The sequence below is a fragment of the Macrobrachium nipponense genome, chromosome 6 (assembly GCF_015104395.2).
Source record: "Macrobrachium nipponense isolate FS-2020 chromosome 6, ASM1510439v2, whole genome shotgun sequence".
NCBI lineage: Eukaryota > Metazoa > Arthropoda > Malacostraca > Decapoda > Palaemonidae > Macrobrachium > Macrobrachium nipponense.
Genome location: NC_061108.1, coordinates 76,665,644 through 76,689,750, shown reverse-complemented (window position 1 = coordinate 76,689,750; position 24,107 = coordinate 76,665,644). Strand labels below are relative to the sequence as shown.

Sequence of the window (24,107 nt, the reverse complement as noted above, 5' to 3'; positions counted from 1 at the left end):
TTGCCAGGAATAATGGCTTAAAAGAACATACTGCCGAGTCTCATTTAAATCCGACATTCGGGTCCAGGGCATGAAGTTCACTTGTCCTCTTAGCAGTTGCGAGGGCCAAGAGAAAAATACATTTCCTCGTCAGGTCCCTAAATGAAGCCTGATGGGGAGGCTCGAACTTGTTGGATGTGAGGAATTTAAGAACCACGTCCAGATTCCAACTAGGTGAAAGTGATGACTTTTTCTTGGAGGTCTCGAAGGACCGAATGAGATCATGAAGATCCTTGTCCTCCACTATCTTTAGGCCCCTGTTTCTAAAGACAGCGGAGAGCATGCTTCTATATCCTTTGATTGTAGATACCGCTAGTTGAGATTCTTCCCTCAGAAAGAGAAGAAAATCAGCAATGTTGGTCACAGAGGTATTGGAAGAGGACAGCTTCTTCGACCTGCACCATCGTCGAAAGACTTCCCACTTTGATTGGTACACCCGTAAGGTTGAGGACCTGTGGGCTCTGGCGATCGCGCTAGCAGCCTTTCGCGAAAAGCCTCTCGCTCTGACGAGTCTTTCGATAGTCGAAAGGCAGTCAGGGAGAGACCGGGGAGGTTTTTGTGAAACCTCTCAAAGTGGGGTTGTTTGAGCAGTTCTGTCCTTAGTGGAAGAGATCTGGGGAAGTCCACCGTCCATTCCAGTACCTCTGTGAACCAATCTTGAGCAGGCCAAAAGGGAGCGATTAGAGTCAGTCTCATTCCCATCGATGCCACGAACTTTCTTATCACTTCCCCCACCAGTTTGAATGGGGGAAAGGCATAAGCGTCTATGCCCGACCAGCTTAGGAGGAGGGCATCGACTGCTATGGCTCTTGGATCTTCGAGGTGCCTGGCTGGTGCCTCACACCTGGCTGGCGCCTCGCGCTTGGTTGACGGCTCGCGCCCGGAAGGCGACTCGCACCTGGTCGGGGACTCGCGCCTGGCTGGCGCTGTGCGGCTGGAAAGCAGCTCGCGCCTGACCGGCAGCTCGCGCCTGGCTGGAGACTCGCGCCTGGCTGGGGACTCACGCCTGGCTGGCGCCTCGCGCCTGGTTGGCGGCTCGTGCCCGGAAGGTGACTCGCGCCTGGTTGGGGACTCGCGCCTCACTGGAGACTCGCGCCTCGCTGGCGTCTTGCGCCTGACTGGAGACTGGCGCTTGGCTGGCGACTCGCACCTAGCTGGCGCCTCGCGCCTGGGAAGAGCCTCGTGTTTGGCTGGCGCCTCGCGGGTGTGTGGCACTCCATGGTTGGAAGGAGCCGAGAGCTCGGTCGCTAAGCGTTCCCGAGCCTCGTACTTCCGAGGAGACGAGCGAGAAGCGGGAGGATCGTAAGACCCCCGCTGAGGGCGGCGAACCGGGGAGAGGAGCCTGGAGCTTGGCAAGTCCAGGGGACGTGAGGATCTCTTAACAGGGAGAGAAACGTCCTTCCTGCGAGGAGGATCCTTCGTAAGGACTCCCACCAGCGACGAAATCTGCTCCTGCAGATTACGGAGAATCTTCTTTGTAGCATCCTCCTGATCCGTGTCTGATGGAGGGGAAGGAGGTCTGGAGGTAGAAGGAGACTCCAAACAAGGAGCTGGCGAAAACAGGGCTCTCCTGGCTCTCTTCCTGTCTGCAGGAGAATTTTCCGGGAAGCGCTCAGGGCTTGAATCCAAGGTGGGTGCCTTCCAACTCCTCTTCAGTGGGCATGACTGCTCAGCCGAACTCCAACCGCGCCTGGGTGAAGCGTAATCGGACGAAGAGAAGCACTCTCTAAGGATGCCTTTGCAACGGCGATCCCTGGCAGTCTGAGACGATACTACAGAACCTCATGAAGGGACGCCAGACCAGTGGGGATTCTCCACAACCTCCGTAAGGCTTTCGACATTCCTCCTCCTCTGGGCCTGGGAGTTTGGAAGAGGTCTAGGCCTGGGAGCGTTGCAGAGCTGATCAGACGCCCCCTCCACTGCACTGGGTACACTGCAATCACTTATCACTGCACTTTGCTTACCTTCCAAAGCTCTCATTTGGAGCTCCATCCTTTTGAGGGCACCCTTCATATCCGCTAACTCCACAGACGAATCTGCAGGTTCGGTGAAGGGTGAAAGAGCTGATACTTTGGGAGAGGATGCAACAACTACTTCATGGATAGGAACTATCATAGCACTAACTGGCTCAAACAAAAACTTCTTTCAGTTTTCTTCTGAAGATTGAAAAAGAAACCCACAAAATCACTTTGTAACTTGTTTACTTCTAAGTATTTACATTTAGTTTTACTCCACACTCGAGTACTTTCAGGCCCTGTCTGTGGCCCATTCTCAAGAGATGTTTGGGATGTTAGCCTGGGTCAAGACCCAGCAGTCTTCTGGAACTTCTTCTCGTTGAGCTGTCATTTATGTGATGGCTGTTCTGGTTTTCTTGAGAGTTGCCAATCCCCTCTTGTCGCTCTGATATCCTGAGCTGATGGTCAATGGGATTCACCCTTGTGGTAAGGGTGTGGTCACCAAAAGTCTGTTGGGCAGGAAACCTAATCTCCAGGTCAGCAGGGTCAATCTTAGCTTCTTTTAATATCAAAGCTCGGCTTATGGGATCTTCTGAGGTAAAACCTTTGTTTCCTTCAATTACTTTAATCTCTCTGATAAGTGCACCTTCTACTACCCTCCTGTGACTAATTTTGTTGCTTTTGTATATAAGCCATCTGTTTTTGAAATCCATCCTATGGTCATTTTCCCAACAATGTCTAGCTATAGCACTCCCCTGAGAGTTAAGCTGTACTGCCCTTCTATGTTCTTGGACTCTAGTCCTTATTCCCCTACCTGATTCCCCCACATATCTGTCTCCACAATTTTTGCAATTGATTATGTATACCCCCGCTACATCATCTGTATTACTGTCTTCTCCCTCCAATTTATTTTTACATACTTTGTTTTTTACGGTATTATCAAAGGTATATACAAATTTATATTGACTTTCTTTCATTTTTGAAGTGATTTGTTTCCTATAAACCGAGCTTTGATATTAAAAGAAGCTAAGATTGACCCTGCTGACCTGGAGATTAGGTTTCCTGCCCAACAGACTTTTGGTGACCACACCCTTACCACAAGGGTGAATCCCATTGACCATCAGCTCAGGATATCAGAGCGACAAGAGGGGATTGGCAACTCTCAAGAAAACCAGAACAGCCATCACATAAATGACAGCTCAACGAGAAGAAGTTCCAGAAGACTGCTGGGCCTTGACCCAGGCTAACATCCCAAACATCTCTTGAGAATGGGCCTACACCGCTTACATACTGTGTGAGGATCTACCGAGCCCTTCGGTAGTCTCACATTACACCCCTCATTCACACACACTCTAATTACATAACTAGAGTCAGACATCCTGAGAAAAATCCAAAGCGAAATCCAATAAACAGTCCACAAAAGCGTATGCCAAACCAAAGATCCAAATATGTCACCAAAAAGACAGTCCAGATGATCAAAGGCGAACGAAAAACGAAAATCAGGTCAGGAGGAACCAACAACAATGTTGCTGGAACCAGCGACAGAGAAAATCTGATTAGAAAACGGGAATGGTTCCTAGTCCTGCCATCCAGCGGCAGGGCGGTAGATCACCTGACCTACCTGTAGCATGTGCCGCGAAATTTGAATTTCTGTCGGGAACGACGGAGTCTAAAGCTAAGTATATATGTGACAGGGAAGTTGAATGTACAAAAATTATCTTTAATCACCCCTATGAAGAAACCAAATCCTTCTTTACCCAGCAGCTACAGACCAATAGCTCTCACCCATTGTGTTTGTAAGCTGATGGAAAAGATTATTAACACCAGACTTGTATGGCACTTAGAAACAAATAAATTGCTTTCTCCATTCCAGTTTGGCTCTAGGAGAAGTAGATCTGATTTGGATCCCTTGCTCAGGCTCCCAAACCAAATACAACAAAGTTTTGCTAAACAGAGCTAAACAATAGGAGTTTTCTTTGATTTGGAAAAGGCATATGAGACCACATGGCACTTTGGTATCATAAAAAGTTGCATAAGATGGGCATTAAAGGAAAAATTATCAGATATGTAAATTCATTTTCATCAGAAAGATATATTAAGGCAAGAGTTGGAAATAGTGTATCACAACCTTTCCTACAAGAAGAGGGAGTTCCTCAGGGTAGCATCCTTAGTGTCACCCTCTTTGTTATTGCCATTATAATGATGTATTAGAAAATATACCATCACCAGTAAAAGGCTCTTTATTTGTAGATGATCTGGCTCTGTACTGCACAGGATATGATGCATTTTATACCAGCAGGCTCATGCAAAGAGCCATCAATAAAGTAAGCAAGTGGGTTATTGAGCAAGGATTTTGATTCTCCGAATCACAATCTGTCACTGTCGAGTTCTGCAGGTGCCGAACTAAAGAAACCATTCCAACTCTTACTTAAATGGAGCTATTTTACCTTAGTCCACTGAAGTAAAATTTTTAGGAATGGTCTTTGATGAAAAGCTCACTTGGAATAATCATATTGACCAGTTAAAAGTGAAAGTGAAGAGATCACTAAATATTTTAAAAGTACATAGTAAGTATCTAATTTTAATTGGGGTGCTGATAAGAAGTCTTTGTTAAAGCTTTACAATGCAGTATGTTCATCTAAGTTAGACAATGGCTGCCAAGTATATTCATCTGCTTCAAAGACTAAACTTGAGGAATTTGACATTGTGCATAATATGGGGGCTAAGGATATGCACTGGAGCTTTTAGAACTTAACCCATTGAAAGTATTTATATAGACTCCCATCAGCTACCACTGGACATAAGGAAACATAAGCTAGGTCTGAGATACACCATGCAGCTGAAAAGCACAAGGGAGAATCCTTCTTTTGAGATCTTGAAACACTGTGATTCAAGTCTTTTTACATTTAGTAGATCTTCAACACCATTTCAAATCAGACAGCTGGGTGAACTGGAGGATGAAAATATAAAAATGCAGATGATCCTACAAGTGAAAAATCCTGCTATCCCTCCTTGGTTTATTCCAGCAATAGATGTATGCACAAAAGAGATAGAGAAGAAAGGTCGTCTGGGAAAAGAAGTCCGAAACAAGTTTTTGGAGCATGATGAAAGGCATATAAATGACAGGAAAATCTATACTGATGGATCAAAATCAGAAGATGGAGTGGGCTGTGCAGTAGTGTGTGAGGGGGAGTCATATATGAAGAAGTTACCAGACTCTTCATCCATAATCACTGCTGAAGCAACAGCCATAGCTGATGCTTTAAATCTTGCATCTGATAAGAAATTGAAAACCAAAGTAATATATAGTGACTCAAGGAGTGTTTTAGAAGCCTTAAAGAAGTTTGACCCCACCCATCCCTTAATTCAAAAGGCCCAGGATTGGGTTTTTATCTCTCTATTCACCACAAATCAGTTAAGTTTTGTTGGGTTCCAGGGCACACTGGTATAGAAAGGAACGAACTGGATTATAATAAAGCAAAGGATGCTGCGAAATATGATTTCTTAACTAGTAAGGTGCCATATTTGGATATGCATCCAGTTGTTAGAGTATACATCCACAACAAATGGCAGCAGAGATGGACTGCCCTTATTTCATCTACAAATAGTTATATTTTAGAGAGAGCCAGTGCCCCAGTTTGTGCTCACAGTGATGGTGAGCTATCCATTGAGCACTTGCTGGTGCACTGTCCTAGATTTAATCACCTTAGGGTGAAGTACTTAATAGTTGGGAAGACTATTTTAGAAATTTTAAATGGTGTTGAGGTAGATAACCTTCTGGGTTATCTGAAAGAATCTGGCTATTTTAATAAAATGTGATTTCAGTATATTTAGTAAAGATTTTAGTAATTTTTATTCTTTAAAGTATAATTTTCAAATAAAAAATTTCTATATACATAATTTTTTTATTGGTTTTATCTACCATCATTCTTAATTTTTTACGTTCATAATCTTGATGGGTTCCGGTGCTTGGTCCTTACAACCTAAATTTCATAATCAATCAATCAATCTAAATAGAAAATGATGCGTTATGCTGGGACCTGTTGGTATTTCATGTTAAGGTGAAGGTACAAACATTTATTAAAAAAATCTTACCATTCTATTACAGCATAGTACCAACTACTGGTCACAGAATGCATTAAGAGGATGGTGAGTGTATTCCACTTCTTGCTTACCCTGTTAAGTATCACCATCAGCATATCTCAGTCGCCCGCATCCCATATCACACCCCCTCCAGCGGAGGAACACACTATCCCTCTTTCAAGGCTGGTGTTACACTGATCAAGCTCAGAAATATACTTGACTCTTACACAAATTGTAGGAACATTTGGTAACAATGGCAACTTTTTTTGTAATGGAAAGTTGATCTGACAGAGGACATCTACCTCTCACTTCCTGCTATGCTTCAGGCATTCAGTGATAAATGATTCATTTCTTTTTGTTTTTATCCCTTTTATCTCCCATAATGACTGTTTCAAAGTGAAATAAAAATCTTTAGTCTGAAGAGATATTATCACAACTCAATTGGAACATCATGATAACTACAAGACTCAGAGTAGCATCTCAGAAGCTTCCAACATAGACTGAATAAGATTTATCTAATTCTGAAGAAAACTATAATTTAGATTCAATCATTGTATTGCCAGACAGATACAGAGAAGTATACTTATCATACAACCCTCTACCTGTGGCAAACACCAAGAAAAACTGCTTCTAGCACCAAAGTAGAATTGTCAGTTGATAAGCTTACAAACCTTTTGTCTGTCTGGCAACACCAAGAAAAACTGCCACTAGCTCCAATAATTGATGTGGCTCTTGGATTTACCCATTGAGCAAGGATCTGATGCACCCATACATATGGATTCCCCAGTTATTCTTTGAAGAGTTAGAGAACAATAAAAACTCTGGAGCATGTGAAACTCGAGCCTGCGGAACTAGAAGACCTTCTATTTGAAGGTTGGTTACATCATGTCACCTTGAGGTCTAACAAGAGTTTCTGGAAGATCTTGAATGGAAAATCTTTTGAATACATGGTTACTGTATAGCAAGCTTTCAGTTGGAGCTGCATATACCCTAGCTGTAAGTGATTATGGAACAAAAACTATTCTAGTAATGAGAGATGGCCTATCACTTTCAGTCATAACTGAGCAGAAGGGAATGATTGGCTGAGACACTGCTGCACAATCTGATGGCACCTCTGAAGGTATTGTCATGGGTTGGGCAAACTACAACAAATGAGAAATAAGCTTCCATTTTCAAGGCCTGGTGATACCTCTATATATGTGCAGCTGGCTTAACAGATTGTGCCATGGGGACAGCTCTCTAGGGACCTCATAAATTAGACCTAGCAGGTCTGGATACCACTCAGTTTGAGGCTATTTTGATGCCATCAGTGTTAGCTTAAGATTTGATGTAATCAGCACACTGGTGATGACTTCCTGAATCAGGCAAAATGGTGGGAAAGAGTATGCATCAAGGTTGTCCCATGGGGAATGTATCTTCTATGGCTCCCCATGGGTTGGGAACTATTGAGCAGAATACCAGCAACTTTCTGCTCTGTCTGGTGGCAAACAGGTCTAAGCTCAGAGTCCCCCATACTTCAAACAGCTTTTCCACTACACTGGTGTATGTATAGGGGCCACTCGGTCCCAATTGCCTGTTTCTGGTGGCCGAGTTTCTCTGCAAGTATGTTCCAAGAACCCAGAATGTACCTGGCTGACAGCTCCACCAAGTGGACCACTGTCCATTCATGCACCTGCATTGTCAACTGACTCAGTGGATGAGAGACCAGCCCTCCCTGCTTGTTGACGTATACTATTACCGTTGTGTTGTCACTCATCAATACTATGGAGAGTCCCATTACTTGATCCTGGAATTCCTAAAATATAAGTATGTAGAACTAGTCATCCTGGTTCCACACATCTGACACCAAAACTCCTCTAGGTGTACACCCCACCCCTCGTGAGATCCATCTCAGAACATGAGTGTCTTTGGAGGGGGAGTGCCAAGCGGCACCCTTATTGTGAGGTTCTTGCTTTTCAGCCACAAATCAAAGTCCTCTCTCCCTAACTGAGAGATGGGAACTGGAAAGAAGAGGGAGAGTCTGTTTTGGGAAACCAGAAACCTTTGAACCTCTTGAAAGAACCATCCTTGTCAGGGGCACAACACCCCCTGTTGTGGAAAACATGGGCTACAGCAAAGGACCATAGGTCCAGCTAAAGACTGCTTGAAGAGTGGCAAAGGTTGTCAACTCCAAAATCATCACTTCCAATTGAGAGTGAGAGAGATACTATCAGAGCAGAGACAACCTAGCAAGACACTCGGCAGCAAGTGCTTCAGGTCCAGGTCCACCAGTAATGTCAATACTGCACTCAAATCCAGGATGTAACATTTCTTCGGAAGAGTTAGAGGTGGAGGAAGTAGTTAACTGCAACAGCTAGACTGAAGTGAATTGTCTTGTCCCGAAACAAAACAATTCCCCTGGTCCAGGACCCTGCTAGCAAGCTTGGATTAAGACAAACCAATCAAGGGCTGAGGGTTTTTTTGCAGAACCCTTTTGGCCTTGATGGCACAGAAGCGATCTGCATAAGCTACCACGGTTCCTTCCTCTGGGCATTATACTGCTAGACCAGATGAAGGACCTGTCGAAACTATCTCTGTAACTCAGAAATATCAGAATTCAGGGGCAGAGAACCCTTTGGGCCTCCCACTTCTCAGATATCTCTGCAGAAGAGGGAAACTCCCAATAAGCTCCTGAGGATTGTTCAACCACTCAACACACAAAAGCTGTCCAGTCTTAAGATCGTGCAAGGTTCATATGGCTACATGGATGGACAGAGTAGGGAGCATGAACAGTTCCTATCATGGCCTATGGACCTGTTTGTTCCCCTTCTCTTGCAGAAGCCTGAATAGGTGGAGGGAACATGTGAATGGTCCCTGGCACCCTTGCCCAACTGAAAGAAAACTATGGCCTTCTTGGGGGAGCAAGGCTTCGGGCAATCACCAACCCATGGTGGTGATGTCCTCAAGGGTCAAGGAGAGAAGTTCTCACAGGAATGTGAGCAAGGGTTGTCTCTTGAGAGTGCCAAAGCCTTCTAAGAGGCCAAAGCACCTACCGACTAGGGAGGTGTTTGTTTGTATGGTGTTTTTACGTTACATGGAACCAGTAGTTATTCAGCAACGGGACCAAGGGATTTATCACCAGAAATACACATCTCTCACTCCTCAATGGAATGGCTGAGAATCGAACCCGCGACCACCGAGGTGGGACGTAAACAACCATACCAACCATGCCACTGAGGCGCTACTAGGGAGGTGAAGCAGGGGACCTCCTCGTCTCATCTGTGTGTACCATCAGACCAAGCAGAAACATATTCCCAGAACCCCAGGACTGTGCTTCAGAATGCAAGGAGGGTGAGAGAGAACCTGCATGCTCCTTCTTCACCTTCTCTCGCTGGACTGTACTGGCAGAGGACCATGAGCCCTGGCTGGACTGGTTAGCATTGTTTACCAGTCTGGTACCAATACCCATAGGTCTGGAGGACATAAGTGTTGTAGTTGCATTCTTGCAGCAGCATGAGACATACTGCTGGGGAGAGCCCTGCCAGTCCTCTCTGCAGAGAAGGGCTGACTGCTGGAAATCTTGCGACTTCCCACAGGGAGCCAAAGCATCTTCTTTCCTACTTGCTTTCTGCTTATTAGCAGAAAAAGCTAAAGGGGAGGAAGCAGAAGAGTCTGACAATGACAAAGACAAAGCAGACAGCAACAAAGATGACTTCCTCTTGCATTTTCCTCTTCTTCAGGCTCACTGACAAAGTACGGTCTTAAGAAGCCTTGAACAAACTTGTCAATAGATGGAGTTGTCATAATGTGTCAGTTTAACTTCCAGTTTTGTATCCTTGAGTAGTTGGTGTTCTAGCATCCGAGGTATAGAGTGAAGCTGTAAAATCTTGACAGAACTACCAAAGCAGCCCTCCACTGACCGATGTGTAAGATTCTATTGTGCTTTGTTATTATTTCATTTGTTTATTGTATTTAATCTATTTTTATATATTTATATAAATCTATATGCTTTAATGTTATGGGGTTCTGATGCAGTGTTAACCCTTTAATGCCAAAGGGGTATAATAAAAATCGTCTTCCGTATGCCGGCGGGGTCTGGGAGTGAGCACCAAAGCAGAAATTTTTTTTTCAAAAAATCACAGCACACTTAGTTTTCAAGATTAAAAGTTTATTTTTGGCTCCTTTTTTTGTCATTGCCTGAAGTTTATTATGCAACCATCAGAAATGAAAAAAATATCATTATCATATATAAATAATGGGATATATGATAGCACGAAAACAAAATTTCATATATAATTGTATTCAAATCGCGCTGTGAGCAAAACAGTTAAGAGCTAATGTTAATTTTTTTCCGTTGTACTGTACACTAAATTGTGATCATTTTGGTATATAACACATTGTAAAACGATCAAGGCAACACAGAGAAAATATTATCACAAAATGATGCATGAATTCGTAACGCTCGGACGTAAAAAAAGTTGTTTTCAAAAATTCACCATAAATCGAAATATTGTGCTAGAGACTTCCCGTTTGTTGCAAAATGAAGGTAATTGATTGAATATTACTAGACTGTAAGTGTTGTAGCTTACAATTGCAGTTTTTGACCATTTCGGTTGAGTTAAAGTTGACCAAAGGACGAATTTTTTCTATTTATCGTTATTTTTATGAAAATATTTCAAAATTGATAAAAGCTACAACAATGGTTTTTTTTTTTTATTCTACATGAAATTGCGCACATTTTAATACATAAAACTTTATGTAACAGCTAATTTAAAATGGTGCAAACATTACAACAATCGGACGAAAAAATTTCTGATTTGTTTCGGAAGAGTTACCGCTTGGACGTAAGGAAAATGTTTTTTTTCATAAATTCACCATAAATCGAAATATTGTGCTAGAGACTTCCAATTTGTTGCAAAATGAAGGTAAATGAGTGAATATTACTAGAATATAAGAGTTTTAGCTTATAATTGCGTTTTTTTACCATTTTGGTTGAGTCAAAGTTGACTGAAGGTTGAAATTTTGGCACTTATCGTTATTTATATGAAAATATTTCAAAACTGATAAAAGCTACAACCATGGGTTGTTTTTAGTTGTACTCTACATGACATTGCGCACATTTTCATATATAAAACTTTATGTAACGGCTAATTTAAAATGGTGCAAACATTATGACAATCGGACGAAAAAATTTCTGATCTTTTTCGGAAGTTACCGCACGGTCGTAAGGAAAAATTTTTTTTTTTCATAAATTCACCATAAATCAAAATATTGTGCTAGAGACTTCCAATTTGTTGCAAAATGAAGGTAAATGATTGAATATTACTAGAATATAAGAGTTTTAGCTTACAATTGCGTTTTTCGACCATTTCGGTCAAGTCAAAGTTGACTAAAGGTTGATATTTTGGCACTTATCGTTATTTATATGAAAATATTTCAAAACTGATAAAAGCTACAACCATGGGTTGTTTTTCATTGTATTATACATGAAATTGTGCACATTTCCATATATAAAACTTTATGTAACAGCTAATTTAAAATGGTGCAAACATTACGACAATCGGACGAAAAAATTTATTATTTTTTGGGAAGAGTTACCGCGTGGACGTAAGGAAAAAGTTTTTTTCATAAATTCATCATAAATCGAAATATTGTGCTAGAGACTTCCAATTTGTTGCAAAATGAAGGTAAATGATTGATTATTACTATAATATAAGAGTTTTAGCTTACAATTGCGTTTTTCGACCATTTCGGTAGAATCAAAGTTGACCGAAGGTTGAAATTTTGGCACTTATCGTTATTTATTTGAAAATATTTCAAAACTGATAAAAGCTACAACCATGAGTTGTTTTTCGTTGTATTCTACATGAAATTGCACACATTTTCATATATAGTGCTCCATGTAACGGCTAATTTAAAATGGTGCAAAAATTATGTCAAAGTGACAAAATAATTTCTGAGATGTGTCGCTGATACTTTTTAGTGCGATAAGAAAGAAATTCGCGCTTGCGCGCCTGCGTAACGATTGTAAACAAAACAATGCCTTGATCCGTGAGCTCCCAGCATCCCCCAAGGCGCGAGATTCAAAAGTTTTCGCCTGGTAGGCCTATAACTATTTTTCTGTGAATTTAGAAAAAAAAATTTTTGTATATCCATGTACCATACGTCCAATCGGCACCCAACAGACAATTTATATCAACGTTTAATACGTCCAATCGGCGTTAAAGGGTTAATGTATTTACAGAATCCCTCTCTCTTGCCTAATTACTGTAAGGATATTGGTCCCCTACATCTGACTTGTACTGCCTTGTTTGATGTTGGCTCCAAAGCAGTGTGTCGCTAATCATCTATTTCTTTTAGAGTGGTACCTCGACATACGAAATTAATCCGTTCCGAGGCGGCCTTCGTATCATGAGCTTTTTGTATCCTGAACTGCATTTTACATGTAAAATGCCTAATTCATTCCAAGCCCTACAAAAACACCCCAGTAAATTATATTTCCAGGCTTACATCACATGTTCTAGGGTTACGACGCCAATCCGACGGGAAGAAATATGACTCCAAAACGGCAAAATACTGTACATACTTGAGTAATATTCAACTGCATGTAATGTTCAACCCCATTTTTACTGCATATATTAGGACTTTAGCATATGTCCCTTAGCAATAAGTCTAGCCTATGTTAGCAGCTGCTACTGTAGCCTAGTCTATGATTCTGACATCTAAACCTAAGAAGCTAAAAGCTTAGAATATGCCAATAAAATGTATAAATAATCAGTATGTACTTATTTCAAATAATTATTAATTAATCATTAACTATAATACACAAACAAACAAACAAAAAACCTTCCAACCGTTTATTTACATTCAGCACTTACGAGTACCAAACGATCCCCAAGCAATCACTTTTCCTAGCACACAGTAAGCCATAAATTTTCATTATCTCTCTTCAACTAATGAAACTACCAAACAGTATAATAACCATTCATTTCTATTCTTTATTTTATCTTTACCAAATGGAGATACCAAGTTACGGACAGCTATAATGAAACTTACGTAATATTAAAAAAGAAGAAGAATTCTAGAAAATACGTATTTGTTAGCTTCGATGATAGCAATCTGATTTATTTTATATTTTATATCTAATTCACAATTTTTTTAATTAAATGTATTGCATGTACTCATTTCAAATAATTATTAAGTAACCATTAACTATAATAAACAATCAAAAAAAAAAAAAAAAAAAAAAAGCTTCCAAACTTCTGTTTACGTTCAGCACTTACAAGTACCAAACGATTGCCAAGCAACCACTTTCACCTAGCACACATTACGTACAATAATCAAATTTTCCTTGTCTCTCTTCAACTACTGAAACTACCAAACAGTATGATAACCATTCATTTCTATTCTTTATTCTATCTTTACCTAATGTTTTTTTTTATTAAATATATTGCATGAATAAGTTTTTCAATTTACAGCATCCTTTTACCAATAGAATACATAGAGCACAAGGGGTAGATGCTGACCAATAGGAGAGCAGGATCTTATGGGGTGACTAGCATCAGGAACCAATGGGAGAGCGGGAGGATGGTGGCGAGTTTACTGAGTTGGCGGCGTGCGAGTTTTAAAATTGTTCTCGGTGGTCCGGGCGAATCTCGGGACTTTACAGCAACAACCTTTCGTAACTTGAACTATTTTTGTATGTAGAGCCAAAAAAATCTTCGTATTTGCTTTCGTATCTTGAGTTTTTTGTAAGTTGAGCCTTTCGTATGTCGAGGTACCACTGTAATGCTGTGATCATTGTTTTGTTAATATTTAATTTATGACATATCTTGTATACAATGATATACAAATATATTTACTGAAATATAATTGTTAAAATATACTTTGCATTGTAATTGACACCCGATTGAACCAATGTAAATGGCCCATCAAGAGTCAAGGGAAACTTATTAAGATCTCATAAGACTAAAATCTTGACACTCACTGAGGTAAAAGCAGTATTGAAGCAACAAAGAAGGACCAACTCTTAATTTTTCAGGACACGTCACAGAAGATATGTGAAGAGTTACGTAGGAGCAGTGTAGGTGCTAGTAGATACAGTGACTATCGAAGTCATGGCAGTCACAGAGGCCATAGTCACAGGAGTCAACAAAGCAGACAGGTGACCCAATAAGAACAATGAGATTGGAATGAAGTCGTCCTTGTACCCAGAGAGAGTGTCTGCCAGAGGAAGAGTCTCCCTCCAAGTGCAATGAAGCCTCAAACAAGTTACCAGAATAAACATCCCTCCCTCTTTCTGCCTATCCACCAAACAATCGGTCTGAGACAATAAAGGTGAGACGACTCCCTTGGGAGTTGAAACAGCAGGTGGAAGGAAGGTACTGAAGACCTCCTTTGGTTTCCCCAGCAGAGTAATTCCCTTCAATGACACAGTTGAGATCTTCCTAGCCATCTTCTTGGCCGCTAACTTCACCCGCTGTTCTGATAGTCATTCCCAGCACTCAGAACATGGGTCCTGATTACAGAAATGTTTTCTGCAATGTACACAGTGCATGCAGGTCAACTTTAATATTTGAAAGGAATTGCTTAGAAGATCTTCAATCCCAAGACAGTACCCGATAGCAAGAAGTTTCCTTAGTGTAGAGGAAGGAGATGGCTTGTTTGATTTATGGGTTTGATACATTTCAAATAAAAAACAACAGATTTTAACATGGAAAAAGAAAGAAAAAACCAAAACACTCAAAACTAAATAGCATAAAGTTAGTAACAGCAAAGGCAGGTGCAGAAAGCTGAAAAAAGGACATCTGTATCCAATGGTGGCTGAAAGTAAAGTGGAATACAAACAGATAGGTAAGTGGGGCTTCCCCTCTACCTGTTAATTGTTAAAAGCCTTATCAGTAAGTTTTTAATGGCCATTCCAGCTTGTGTTTGCAGCTTATCCTAATGTAAAGAATGAAGGTTGGCATAGTGTAGGCACAAGTGGTGATAGGGGTAAGGAGACCTTACCTTACCTTACAGACCTTACATCTTGTTCGGGTTGCCCCAGGTCCCTCAGTGTGAGGCACCTCTAATGTCTACCAGAGAGTTGCTAGTACATCTTCCGGTATATTTTGCATCTTCCAATCTTGGATGGTCTGGGATGCAGTTTAGATATTTGTCGAGCTTATTCTTAAACACATCTACGCTCACTCCTGATATATTCCTCAGATGAGCTGGCAACGCATTGTATAGACGCTGCATTATCGATGCTGGTGCGTAGTGGATTAATGTCCTGTGTGCTTTCCTTATTTTTCCTGGTATAGTTTTGGGCACTATTAATCTACCTCTGCTTGCTCTTTCTGATATTTTTAGTTCCATGATATTTTCTGCTATTCCTTCTATCTGTTTCCATGCCTGAATTATCATGTAACGTTCTCTTCTCCTTTCTAGACTATATAATTTTAAGGATTGTAGTCTTTCCCAGTAGTCAAGGTCTTTAACTTCTTCTATTCTAGCTGTAAAGGACCTTTGTACACTCTCTATTTGTGCAATATCCTTTTGATAGTGTGGGTACCATATCATATTGCAATATTCAAGTGGACTACGAACATATGTTTTATAAAGCATAATCATGTGTTCAGCTTTTCTTGTTTTGAAGTGCCGTAACAACATTCCCATTTTTGCTTTACATTTTGCCAACAGAATTGCTATTTGATCATTGCATAACATGTTCCTATTCATCATCACACCAAGGGCTTTAACTGCTTCCTTATTTGTGATTGTCTCATTATTAGGTCCCCTATATGCATATAGCTTCCTTTCTCTGTCTCCATAATTTATTGATTCAAATTTATCAGAGTTAAATACCATCCTATTTACCTCTGCCCAATCATATACTTTGTTAAGGTCTCTTTGTAGAGCGTTCCTATCTTCATCACAAGTAATTTCTCTACTTATTCTTGTGTCATCTGCGAAACTACTCACTACCGAATCCTTAACATTACTGTCTATGTCTTCAATCATAATAACAAACAGTATTGCAGCTAATACCGTACCTTGCGGCACACCGGATATTACCTTGGCTTCATCCGATTTCTCGTCATTTGCAATAACTATCTGTTTTCTGTTGTGTAAAAATTCTTTTAACCATCTTCCTACTTTATCCACGATATTGTGTTTTCTAATTTTCTTCGCTAATATATTATGGTCTACTTTGTCAAAAGCTTTTGCAAAGTCTAAATAAACCACATCTGTTTCATTTCCGCTTTTCATATTTTTGAATATGTTCTCACGGTGGACTAACAGTTGGGTTTGTGTACTTTTTCCGGGTACGAAACCATGTTGTCCTTTATTAAACAAATTATTTTTTATTAAATGTTTCATAATATTTTTCTTCATTACCCTTTCATACACTTTCATAATATGTGATGTTAGACTCACAGGCCTATAATTACTTGCCTCTAGTCTTGATCCACTTTTGAAAGTAGGGGTAATATATGCTAATTTGTGCTCATCATAAATCTTGCCTGTATCTACGCTTTGTCTTAATAATATTGCAAGTGGCTTTGCGATAGAATGAACTACTTTCTTTAACAAAATAGCAGGCACTCCATCAGGCCCTGCAGCAGCTCCATTTTTAATTTCATTAATAGCCTGCACAATATCAGCTTCATTAATATCTATGTCAGCTAAATATTCACTATTTTCATCCCTTACTTCTATATCATTATCTTCATTATCTATTCTAGGGGTGAATTCTCTCTTATATCGTTCTGCCAATATGTTGCAAATTTCCTTTTTTTCATTCGTTAATCTCCCTTCAATTCTTAGAGGGCCTATTTCTATTCTTCTTTTATTCATCTTCTTCGCATATGAGTAGTATAATAGTTTGGGATTTTGCTTGATATTTAATAGGGTTTTTTCTTCCAAGTCCCGTTTTTCATTTTCTTTTGATTGTATAATCTTTTGTTCTGCATTTTCTATCATACTTTTTAGTTCTATAACTTTCCATGCATTTTTTTCTTTTGCAAGACCTTTTTTCCACTTTCTGATTTTCTGGAACAAGATCCTTCTGTCTCTTGGTATGCATGACTGATGTTTACTTTTCTTCTTCGGTATATATTTATCCACTATTTTCTCTAATATTTTATATAATATCTCCGTATTTACCTTTATGTCATCACTTACGAAAATGTTATCCCAATCTTTGTTTAATTCTTCATTTATTTCTGACCATTTTATATTTTTACTGTAGAAGTTGTATTTTCCATATCCTTCCCACTTTTTCATTTCTTGCTTATCTGTTTTCACTTGCTTTGGAATGGACTGTTAATTCTATGACATTATGGTCTGAAATACTCGCATTATAAACTATTATTTCTTTAACATAATTCATCTCGTTCACAAATACTAGGTCTAAAGTATTTTCCTTTCTTGTTGGCAGGTGATTTATTTGTTGAATGTTGTATTCTAGTAGCATATCTAATAGCTTTTCGAATTGCCTCTTATCTTCTGCACTACTATTACTCTCTTTTTTATATGTATAAGTACATCCACAATCTCCTATTCGTTCTTTCCAGTCTACGAAAGGAAAGTTGAAGTCTCCAGATAGGAGAATAGTCCAGTCCTTGTGATTTCTACATATATCATCCAATTTTTCTATTATTAAGTCAAACTCTTTAGTATTAGGAGGTCTATATATTACTATGTTCATTAATTTTTCAGATTCAAATTCTACCGCTATTAGTTCACATTCTGAGTTACTATATTTCTCATATATTTTTCCTTGTTTTTTGTCTTTCCCATATATTGCGGTTCCCCCTTGATTCCTATTTTTTCTATCTGATCTATAAGTTTGGAACCCTTTTATTTGATCATCATTCCCAGTCTCTTGGGAATACCAGGTTTCACTTATATTCATTATATCTATTTTCTTTTCAATTTGGGTTAGTTCTTCTAAGTACTCTATTTTTCTTTTTGAGTTACTCGTAACTAAACCCTGCGCATTCATCACTATGATGGTTTGCGTGTTTTCTCCTTCATTTAATATTGGTAATAATAGGATTTTCCCATGTCTCTTTTCCTGTTCTGGTATGTTGTTCTTTTTTTCATTTCCAGAAATTCTGACATTAAAAAATCCAACTTTTCCATAATATTTGTTCTTCCTTCATCATAATTATTCATTTTGTGTCTGAATCTGCAATTTTCTCCATATCTGCAATATCCTCTTGCATAATAAAAACAGTTATTATCTCTTGAGTAGAATCTTGGAGCTGATGCATTGAAATTTTTTGCTGACACCTCTGCATATCTCATTGATGGCTTGCTTTTTTCTTTTACCTGATATTCTTCATTCCTCTCTTTATTTGTTTCTTTCTTATTTTGGATTTTATTGCTTGATTGGTTATTTATTTGATTATTTTTCATGGCTACAGGGTGCATATATTTACATTTTTTGTCGAACTTACATCCTTTTCCTTCTTTTAGGTTTTTGCATATTTTTGGATGTAGATCTCTGCATCATCCTCATATCCATCTAGGTATGCACATTTACCATATATTTCATAGTTGTGACATACCTTAGGATGTTTGTAGTAACATTTTTCTCCAAATCTGCAATTCCCTCTTTTCAAAAGGTTGCAGACTTTGTCTTTTTTGTATATTTTTTCCTCTTTCCCGTCATTGTGTAGATCTGGGTAGAGCCTCTTCGGCATTTTCTTTTGTGTTGTCATATCGTAATTTATTTCTTCGTAGGTATGCTGCTTTATAGCCTCATATGTAGTATCAATGAGTATCTCTGCATCCATACTTTTATCTTGTTCTTTGTTTTCCTTATCTTTTTCTGTCATTTCAGTTTTGTTTACCTTCTCTTACTTTTCCTCTCTTCTTCTTCTTCTTCTTCTTCCTCTTCCTCTTCTTCTTCTTCTTCATCCTCAACTATTTGTACATTCAATCTTGATTTAATAACATTGTCTATCCATGGTAGAGATGTTGAGCAAAAAATTCTTGTGTCTTTTCTCATATCTTGCATTACCTCAGCACACTGTGGATGGGTCGGAATGTTGCATGCAGCACATTTTCTGATTAGGTTTTGTGGATTAACTATGCTATACCACACCTTACACAGTTTGCATGCTTTTGGCATTCTTTTTCCTAATGCATCAATTAGGATATTCACAAGGTTCACTTTATTCATTTTCTTTGTCGGAATATGTTGGTTTATGTATATTTTCTTTATGAGTCTCTTGACCACTTGGATTTTATTTGGAACTTCTTCAATTATTTTCAAGATGTTTTCAGTTGATTTGTTCCAGTTTGAAGGATTGTATCCTTCTAATATATCTATGAATGCTTTTGTATCATTTTGGTTAGGACTGTTGCTGATTTCATAGATCAGAAATGCCAGTTCCCTTCCTGCTACCTCATCGTATTGCGAATCTGCCAAGCAAGCTAAATCTCGCCATTTTTTTCCGCAGTTGGAACTTACTGCCATCTTGTTCTGATTTACAGTATTTCACTTGATAAACTAACTTAGAAGACGCTTTATCCTACTATTTTCACACTAATCTTATCACCGATAGTTCACGAACACTTGTAGATATTTCTCAAATTCTAGATGTGTTAAACTTGTGATATCTGTTGATTAATCTGACTTCGCGCAGGAACGTCTCACCAAGCAAGATGACCACTTTAATATTTAAACAAAACCATTGTTTTAATTTCAGCTTATTTTTCCTCATCCTACTCTAGAAGATGTCACACAAAACTATCTTCAGACTTTTACAATAAAGCCTTTGTCATTGGTCTCACAAGTAGCAAAGTATTAAAAACCCAACTACATACGGTCTCCCTGCAATCTCTACGGGGTCTACCCCTACAATAAATAATTCATCTTTGCATCTGTATGGGGTCTCTCCCTACAATAAATAACTCATCTTTGCATTTGTATTCTCATTATCTTAATACCAGCAGTTCAAACTAGGCCTGAAGTCTCTTGCACAAATCACAACTGATCTAAGCACTATTAAAGCAACCATAGTTTTAAATGGTCTACTTTTGAGTAACTTATCCTGAGAAGTTCAGTCATTTTATTCCTGTTACAATTTTGAAGTGATAATTGTGCCTTGTACATGAATAACTCTCATCCAAATTTGACCGTCATCTCACAATTATAAGTCTGCATATAATTACTGAACTTTGTTTTACATTTATTTATTGTGTATCTTGTTATATTTTACTGTGAAAACTCTATCAAGTGGAACATTTTACCATAATCTGATATGACTATTTTTTATTAGCTTTTATACATTGGGAGATTATTATTTATAGCTGTAATATTACTTAAATACAACAATCTATCTAATCTTCCATTTTTTTCCCCAAAGTTATGGATAGGACTGTTAACCCTCTGTTAAGGACTGATTCCCATATTTTCCCATTGAAAATGTCATTCTTTTACTCTTACTTTATAAAAGAAAATTTCTTTTAAAAGTTAATTCCACAATGTGGTAATAATTATAATATTAACAAAGTGCTAAGGAAACTATGGTTACGTTCAGCTCATAAAATATATTTATATGTACTAATTTAATAGCTGTTCTGCTTTGCAATGACTAGGTATATGTTCATGCTTATTGCTTTCTGACATTTCTTCCTTATTTGCTTTTATGCACCTATAAATAATGAGAATAAAATAAATATATGATCAAGAGCTGCCAGATCCTGAATGAGTTGACTCTTAGTCATGCAATAAATCCATGACATATCTGGAAGGCTTCTTTAAAAGAAAAGACAATCTCTAAAAGCTGCTTAAGTAGCAATAAATCTATAAAATTCATCCAACAGGATTTTTAATATTAAAAATGACCACACTGGTCAATTACGACTGGCTTCTAGAACAGCCACTAGGGTCATAAATATATTATTATAACATATGGTAAAAGTGAAGCAATTATTGGGCTAGGGGCAAACAAGATTTTTCTTTATTGGGTAGTATCAACATGACTCTGAATCAGGGTCCAGTACAAAATAAACAGGTTAACCCTTTACTGCCGACTGGACGTATTTTACGTCGACATTTTTTGTCTCTCGTGTGCCGACTGGACGTATTTTACGTCGACATACAAAAGTTTTTTTTAAAATTCGCGGAAAAATACTTATAGGCCTACCAGCCTAAAACTTTTGAATCACGCGCCTTGGGGGATGCTGGGAGTTCACGGATCAAGGTGTTGTTTTGTTTACAATCGTTACGCAGGCACGCAAGCGCGAATTTCTTTCTTGCCGCACTAAAAAGTATCTGTGACACATCTCGGAAATTATTTCGTCACTTTGACATAATTTTTGTACCATTGTAAATTAGCCTTTACATGAAGTATTATATATAAAAATGTGTGCATTTTTATGTAAAATACAACAAATAAATACTCATGATTGTAGCTTTTATCAGTTTTGAGATATTTTCATATAAATAACGATAATTGCCAAAATTTCAACCTTTGGTCAACTTTGACTCTACCAAAATGGTCGAAAAACATAATTGTAAGCTAAAATGCTTATATTCTAGTAATATTCAAGCATTTACCTTCATTTTGCAACAAATTGGAAGTCTCTAGCACAATATTTCGATTTATGGTGAATTTATGAAAAAAATAAAATTTTCTTTACGTCCGCGCGGTAACTCTTCCGAAAAAATCATACGTGCGATTGTGGTAATGTTTGCACCATTTTAAATTAGCCGTTACATAAAGTTTTATATATGAAAATGTGTGCAATTTTATGTAGAATACAACAAAAAATAATTGAAGGTTGTAGCTTTTCTCATTTTTGAAATATTTGCATATAAATCACGATAAATAGAAAAAAAACCACGTTCGGTCAACTTTGACTCTACCGAAATGGTCGAAAAACGCAATTGTAAGCTAAAACTCTTACAGTCTAGTAATATTCAGTCATTTATCTTCATCTTGAAACAAATTCGAAGTCTCTAGCACAATATTTAGATTTATGGTGAATTTTAAAAAAATCTTTCCTTCCCTCCGCACGCGGATTCTCCGCCACAAATCTCCGAAATGCGTTCGTCCCATTCTCGGAATATTTGCTCCGTTTCATATTAGGCATTTCATAGAGTTTTATATATGAAAATGTGCACAATTTCATGTAGAATAAAACGAAAAATATTTAAAGGTTGTAGCTTTTCTTATTTCCGAAATAATTGCATATAAAAAATATATATATAAAAAAATTAGACATTCGGTCAACTTTAACTCATCAGATATGGTTGAAAACTGCAATTGTAAGCTAATACTCTTACAGTATAGTAATATTCAATCATTTGTCTTCATTTTGAAAGAAATTGGAAGTCTCTAGGACAATATTTAGATTTATGGTGAATTTTTGAAAAAAATATTTGTTTACGTCCGCTCGTTACGAATTCATGCATTATTTTGTGATAATATTTTCTCTGTGTTGCTTTTATCGTTTTACAATGTGTTATATAACAAAATTATCGCAATTTAGTGTACATTACAACGAAAAAAAAAGTAACTTGTTACCTTTAACCGTTTTGCGCACAGCGCGATTTGAATACAATTATATATGAAATTTTGTTTTTGCGCTATCATATATCGCATTATTTGTAAATGATAATGATAATTTTTTTTCCATTTCTGATGGTTGCATACTAAACTTCAGCCAATGACAAAAAAGGAGCCAAAAAGGAACTCTTAATCTTGAAAACTAAGCGCGCTGTGATTTTTTGAAGAAAATATTTTTTCCGCTTCCGCGCTCACTCTGAAACACCTCCGGCACACGGAAGGCAATTTTTTTTTTACCGCTTCGGCGTTTAAGGGTTAATCTCTTAACAGCTTTACTATTACTGTATAGAATAAATATGCTCAGTAGGTTCAGTGGTGAGTTCTGTGTGATGTCACATTACAACAAGCCAACTTACCAAAGAGATAAAGCAATCACTATAATCATAGGTTCTCTGTTTACAATTCTTCAGATTTCATAGTTTATACAGTATCAGAACACATACTTTCCTCCTCATACCAGTTTAAGGTCACACCATTTAATTTTCTGAGGCATTATATTTTTAGTAGAATTAGAAATTTATGTTAGGTTGATAATCATGATTGAAAAGCTATACTATTTTAATGACTTCATGCTATATAATACAACATACCTTGACCAAAAAGTGTTGTTGCTAATCCTTCTAAACAACCTTTAAGATCGCTTATAAGGATATCTACAACTTCTTGCTTATGAACACCTTGTCTCTTATCTGTTCTCTCACCATTCTTAAACAAAGTGAATTTCTCCATATCCTGCTGTATCCCAAAGACCTGGAAAAACATAGCTTTACAATAAAATACCAAATTTAAGTACAACCATGGGGATGTACATGAGTAACTGCTATTTGTGTCAAAAAGTTAAGGTACAGTGGACCCCCTTATTTGTGGGGACAAGTACCAGATCCACCTGCGAATAAGTAAAATCTGCGTATAATTAGAACCCCCTCTAAAAACACTTATAACTGGCCATCTTGAAAGTTCAAATACAAAACGTATGCTTTAAATAACATCCTAATTCAAATTATTACTGTATTAATCTTTGAAATTATATTATTAATATAATTTCAAAGTCATCTTAAACATTTTACCATTAAAAGTATATATGTATGTACAGCCACTAACACAGAGAGAGAGAGAGAGAGAGAGAGAGAGAGAGAGAGAGAGAGAGAGAGAGAGAGAGAGAGAGAGAGAGAGAGAGAGAGAGAGAGAGAGCACTGAATAGGCAACATCATATGTCTAGCCATCAAGAGTGAAATTATGAATTACTTCAGAGTCATAAAAAATAATAATGAAAGAGACCTTACCTTACCTTACAGACCTTACATCTTGTTCGGGATGCCCCAGGTCCCTCAGTGTGAGGCACCTCTAATGTCTACCAGAGAGTTGCTAATGTATCTTCCGGTATATTTTGCATCTTCCCATCTTGGATGGTCTGGGATGCAGTTTAGATATTTGTCGAGCTTATTCTTAAACACATCTACGCTCACTCCTGATATAT

General features: G+C 38.2%; 1 protein-coding gene across 4 annotated transcripts in view; it reads right to left on the bottom strand.

Annotated features, from left to right (window-relative positions):
• The window catches only part of LOC135216354 (phenylalanine--tRNA ligase, mitochondrial-like), a 292,985-nt gene that overhangs the window by 182,469 nt on the left and 86,409 nt on the right, over positions 1 to 24,107 (bottom strand). For all 4 annotated transcript variants that reach the window (XM_064251594.1, XM_064251591.1, XM_064251592.1 and 1 more), the window contains one exon: positions 23,221 to 23,380. In XM_064251594.1, coding sequence (XP_064107664.1) covers positions 23,221 to 23,380 — 160 coding nt within the window. The remainder of the gene's footprint in view (positions 1 to 23,220; positions 23,381 to 24,107) is intronic.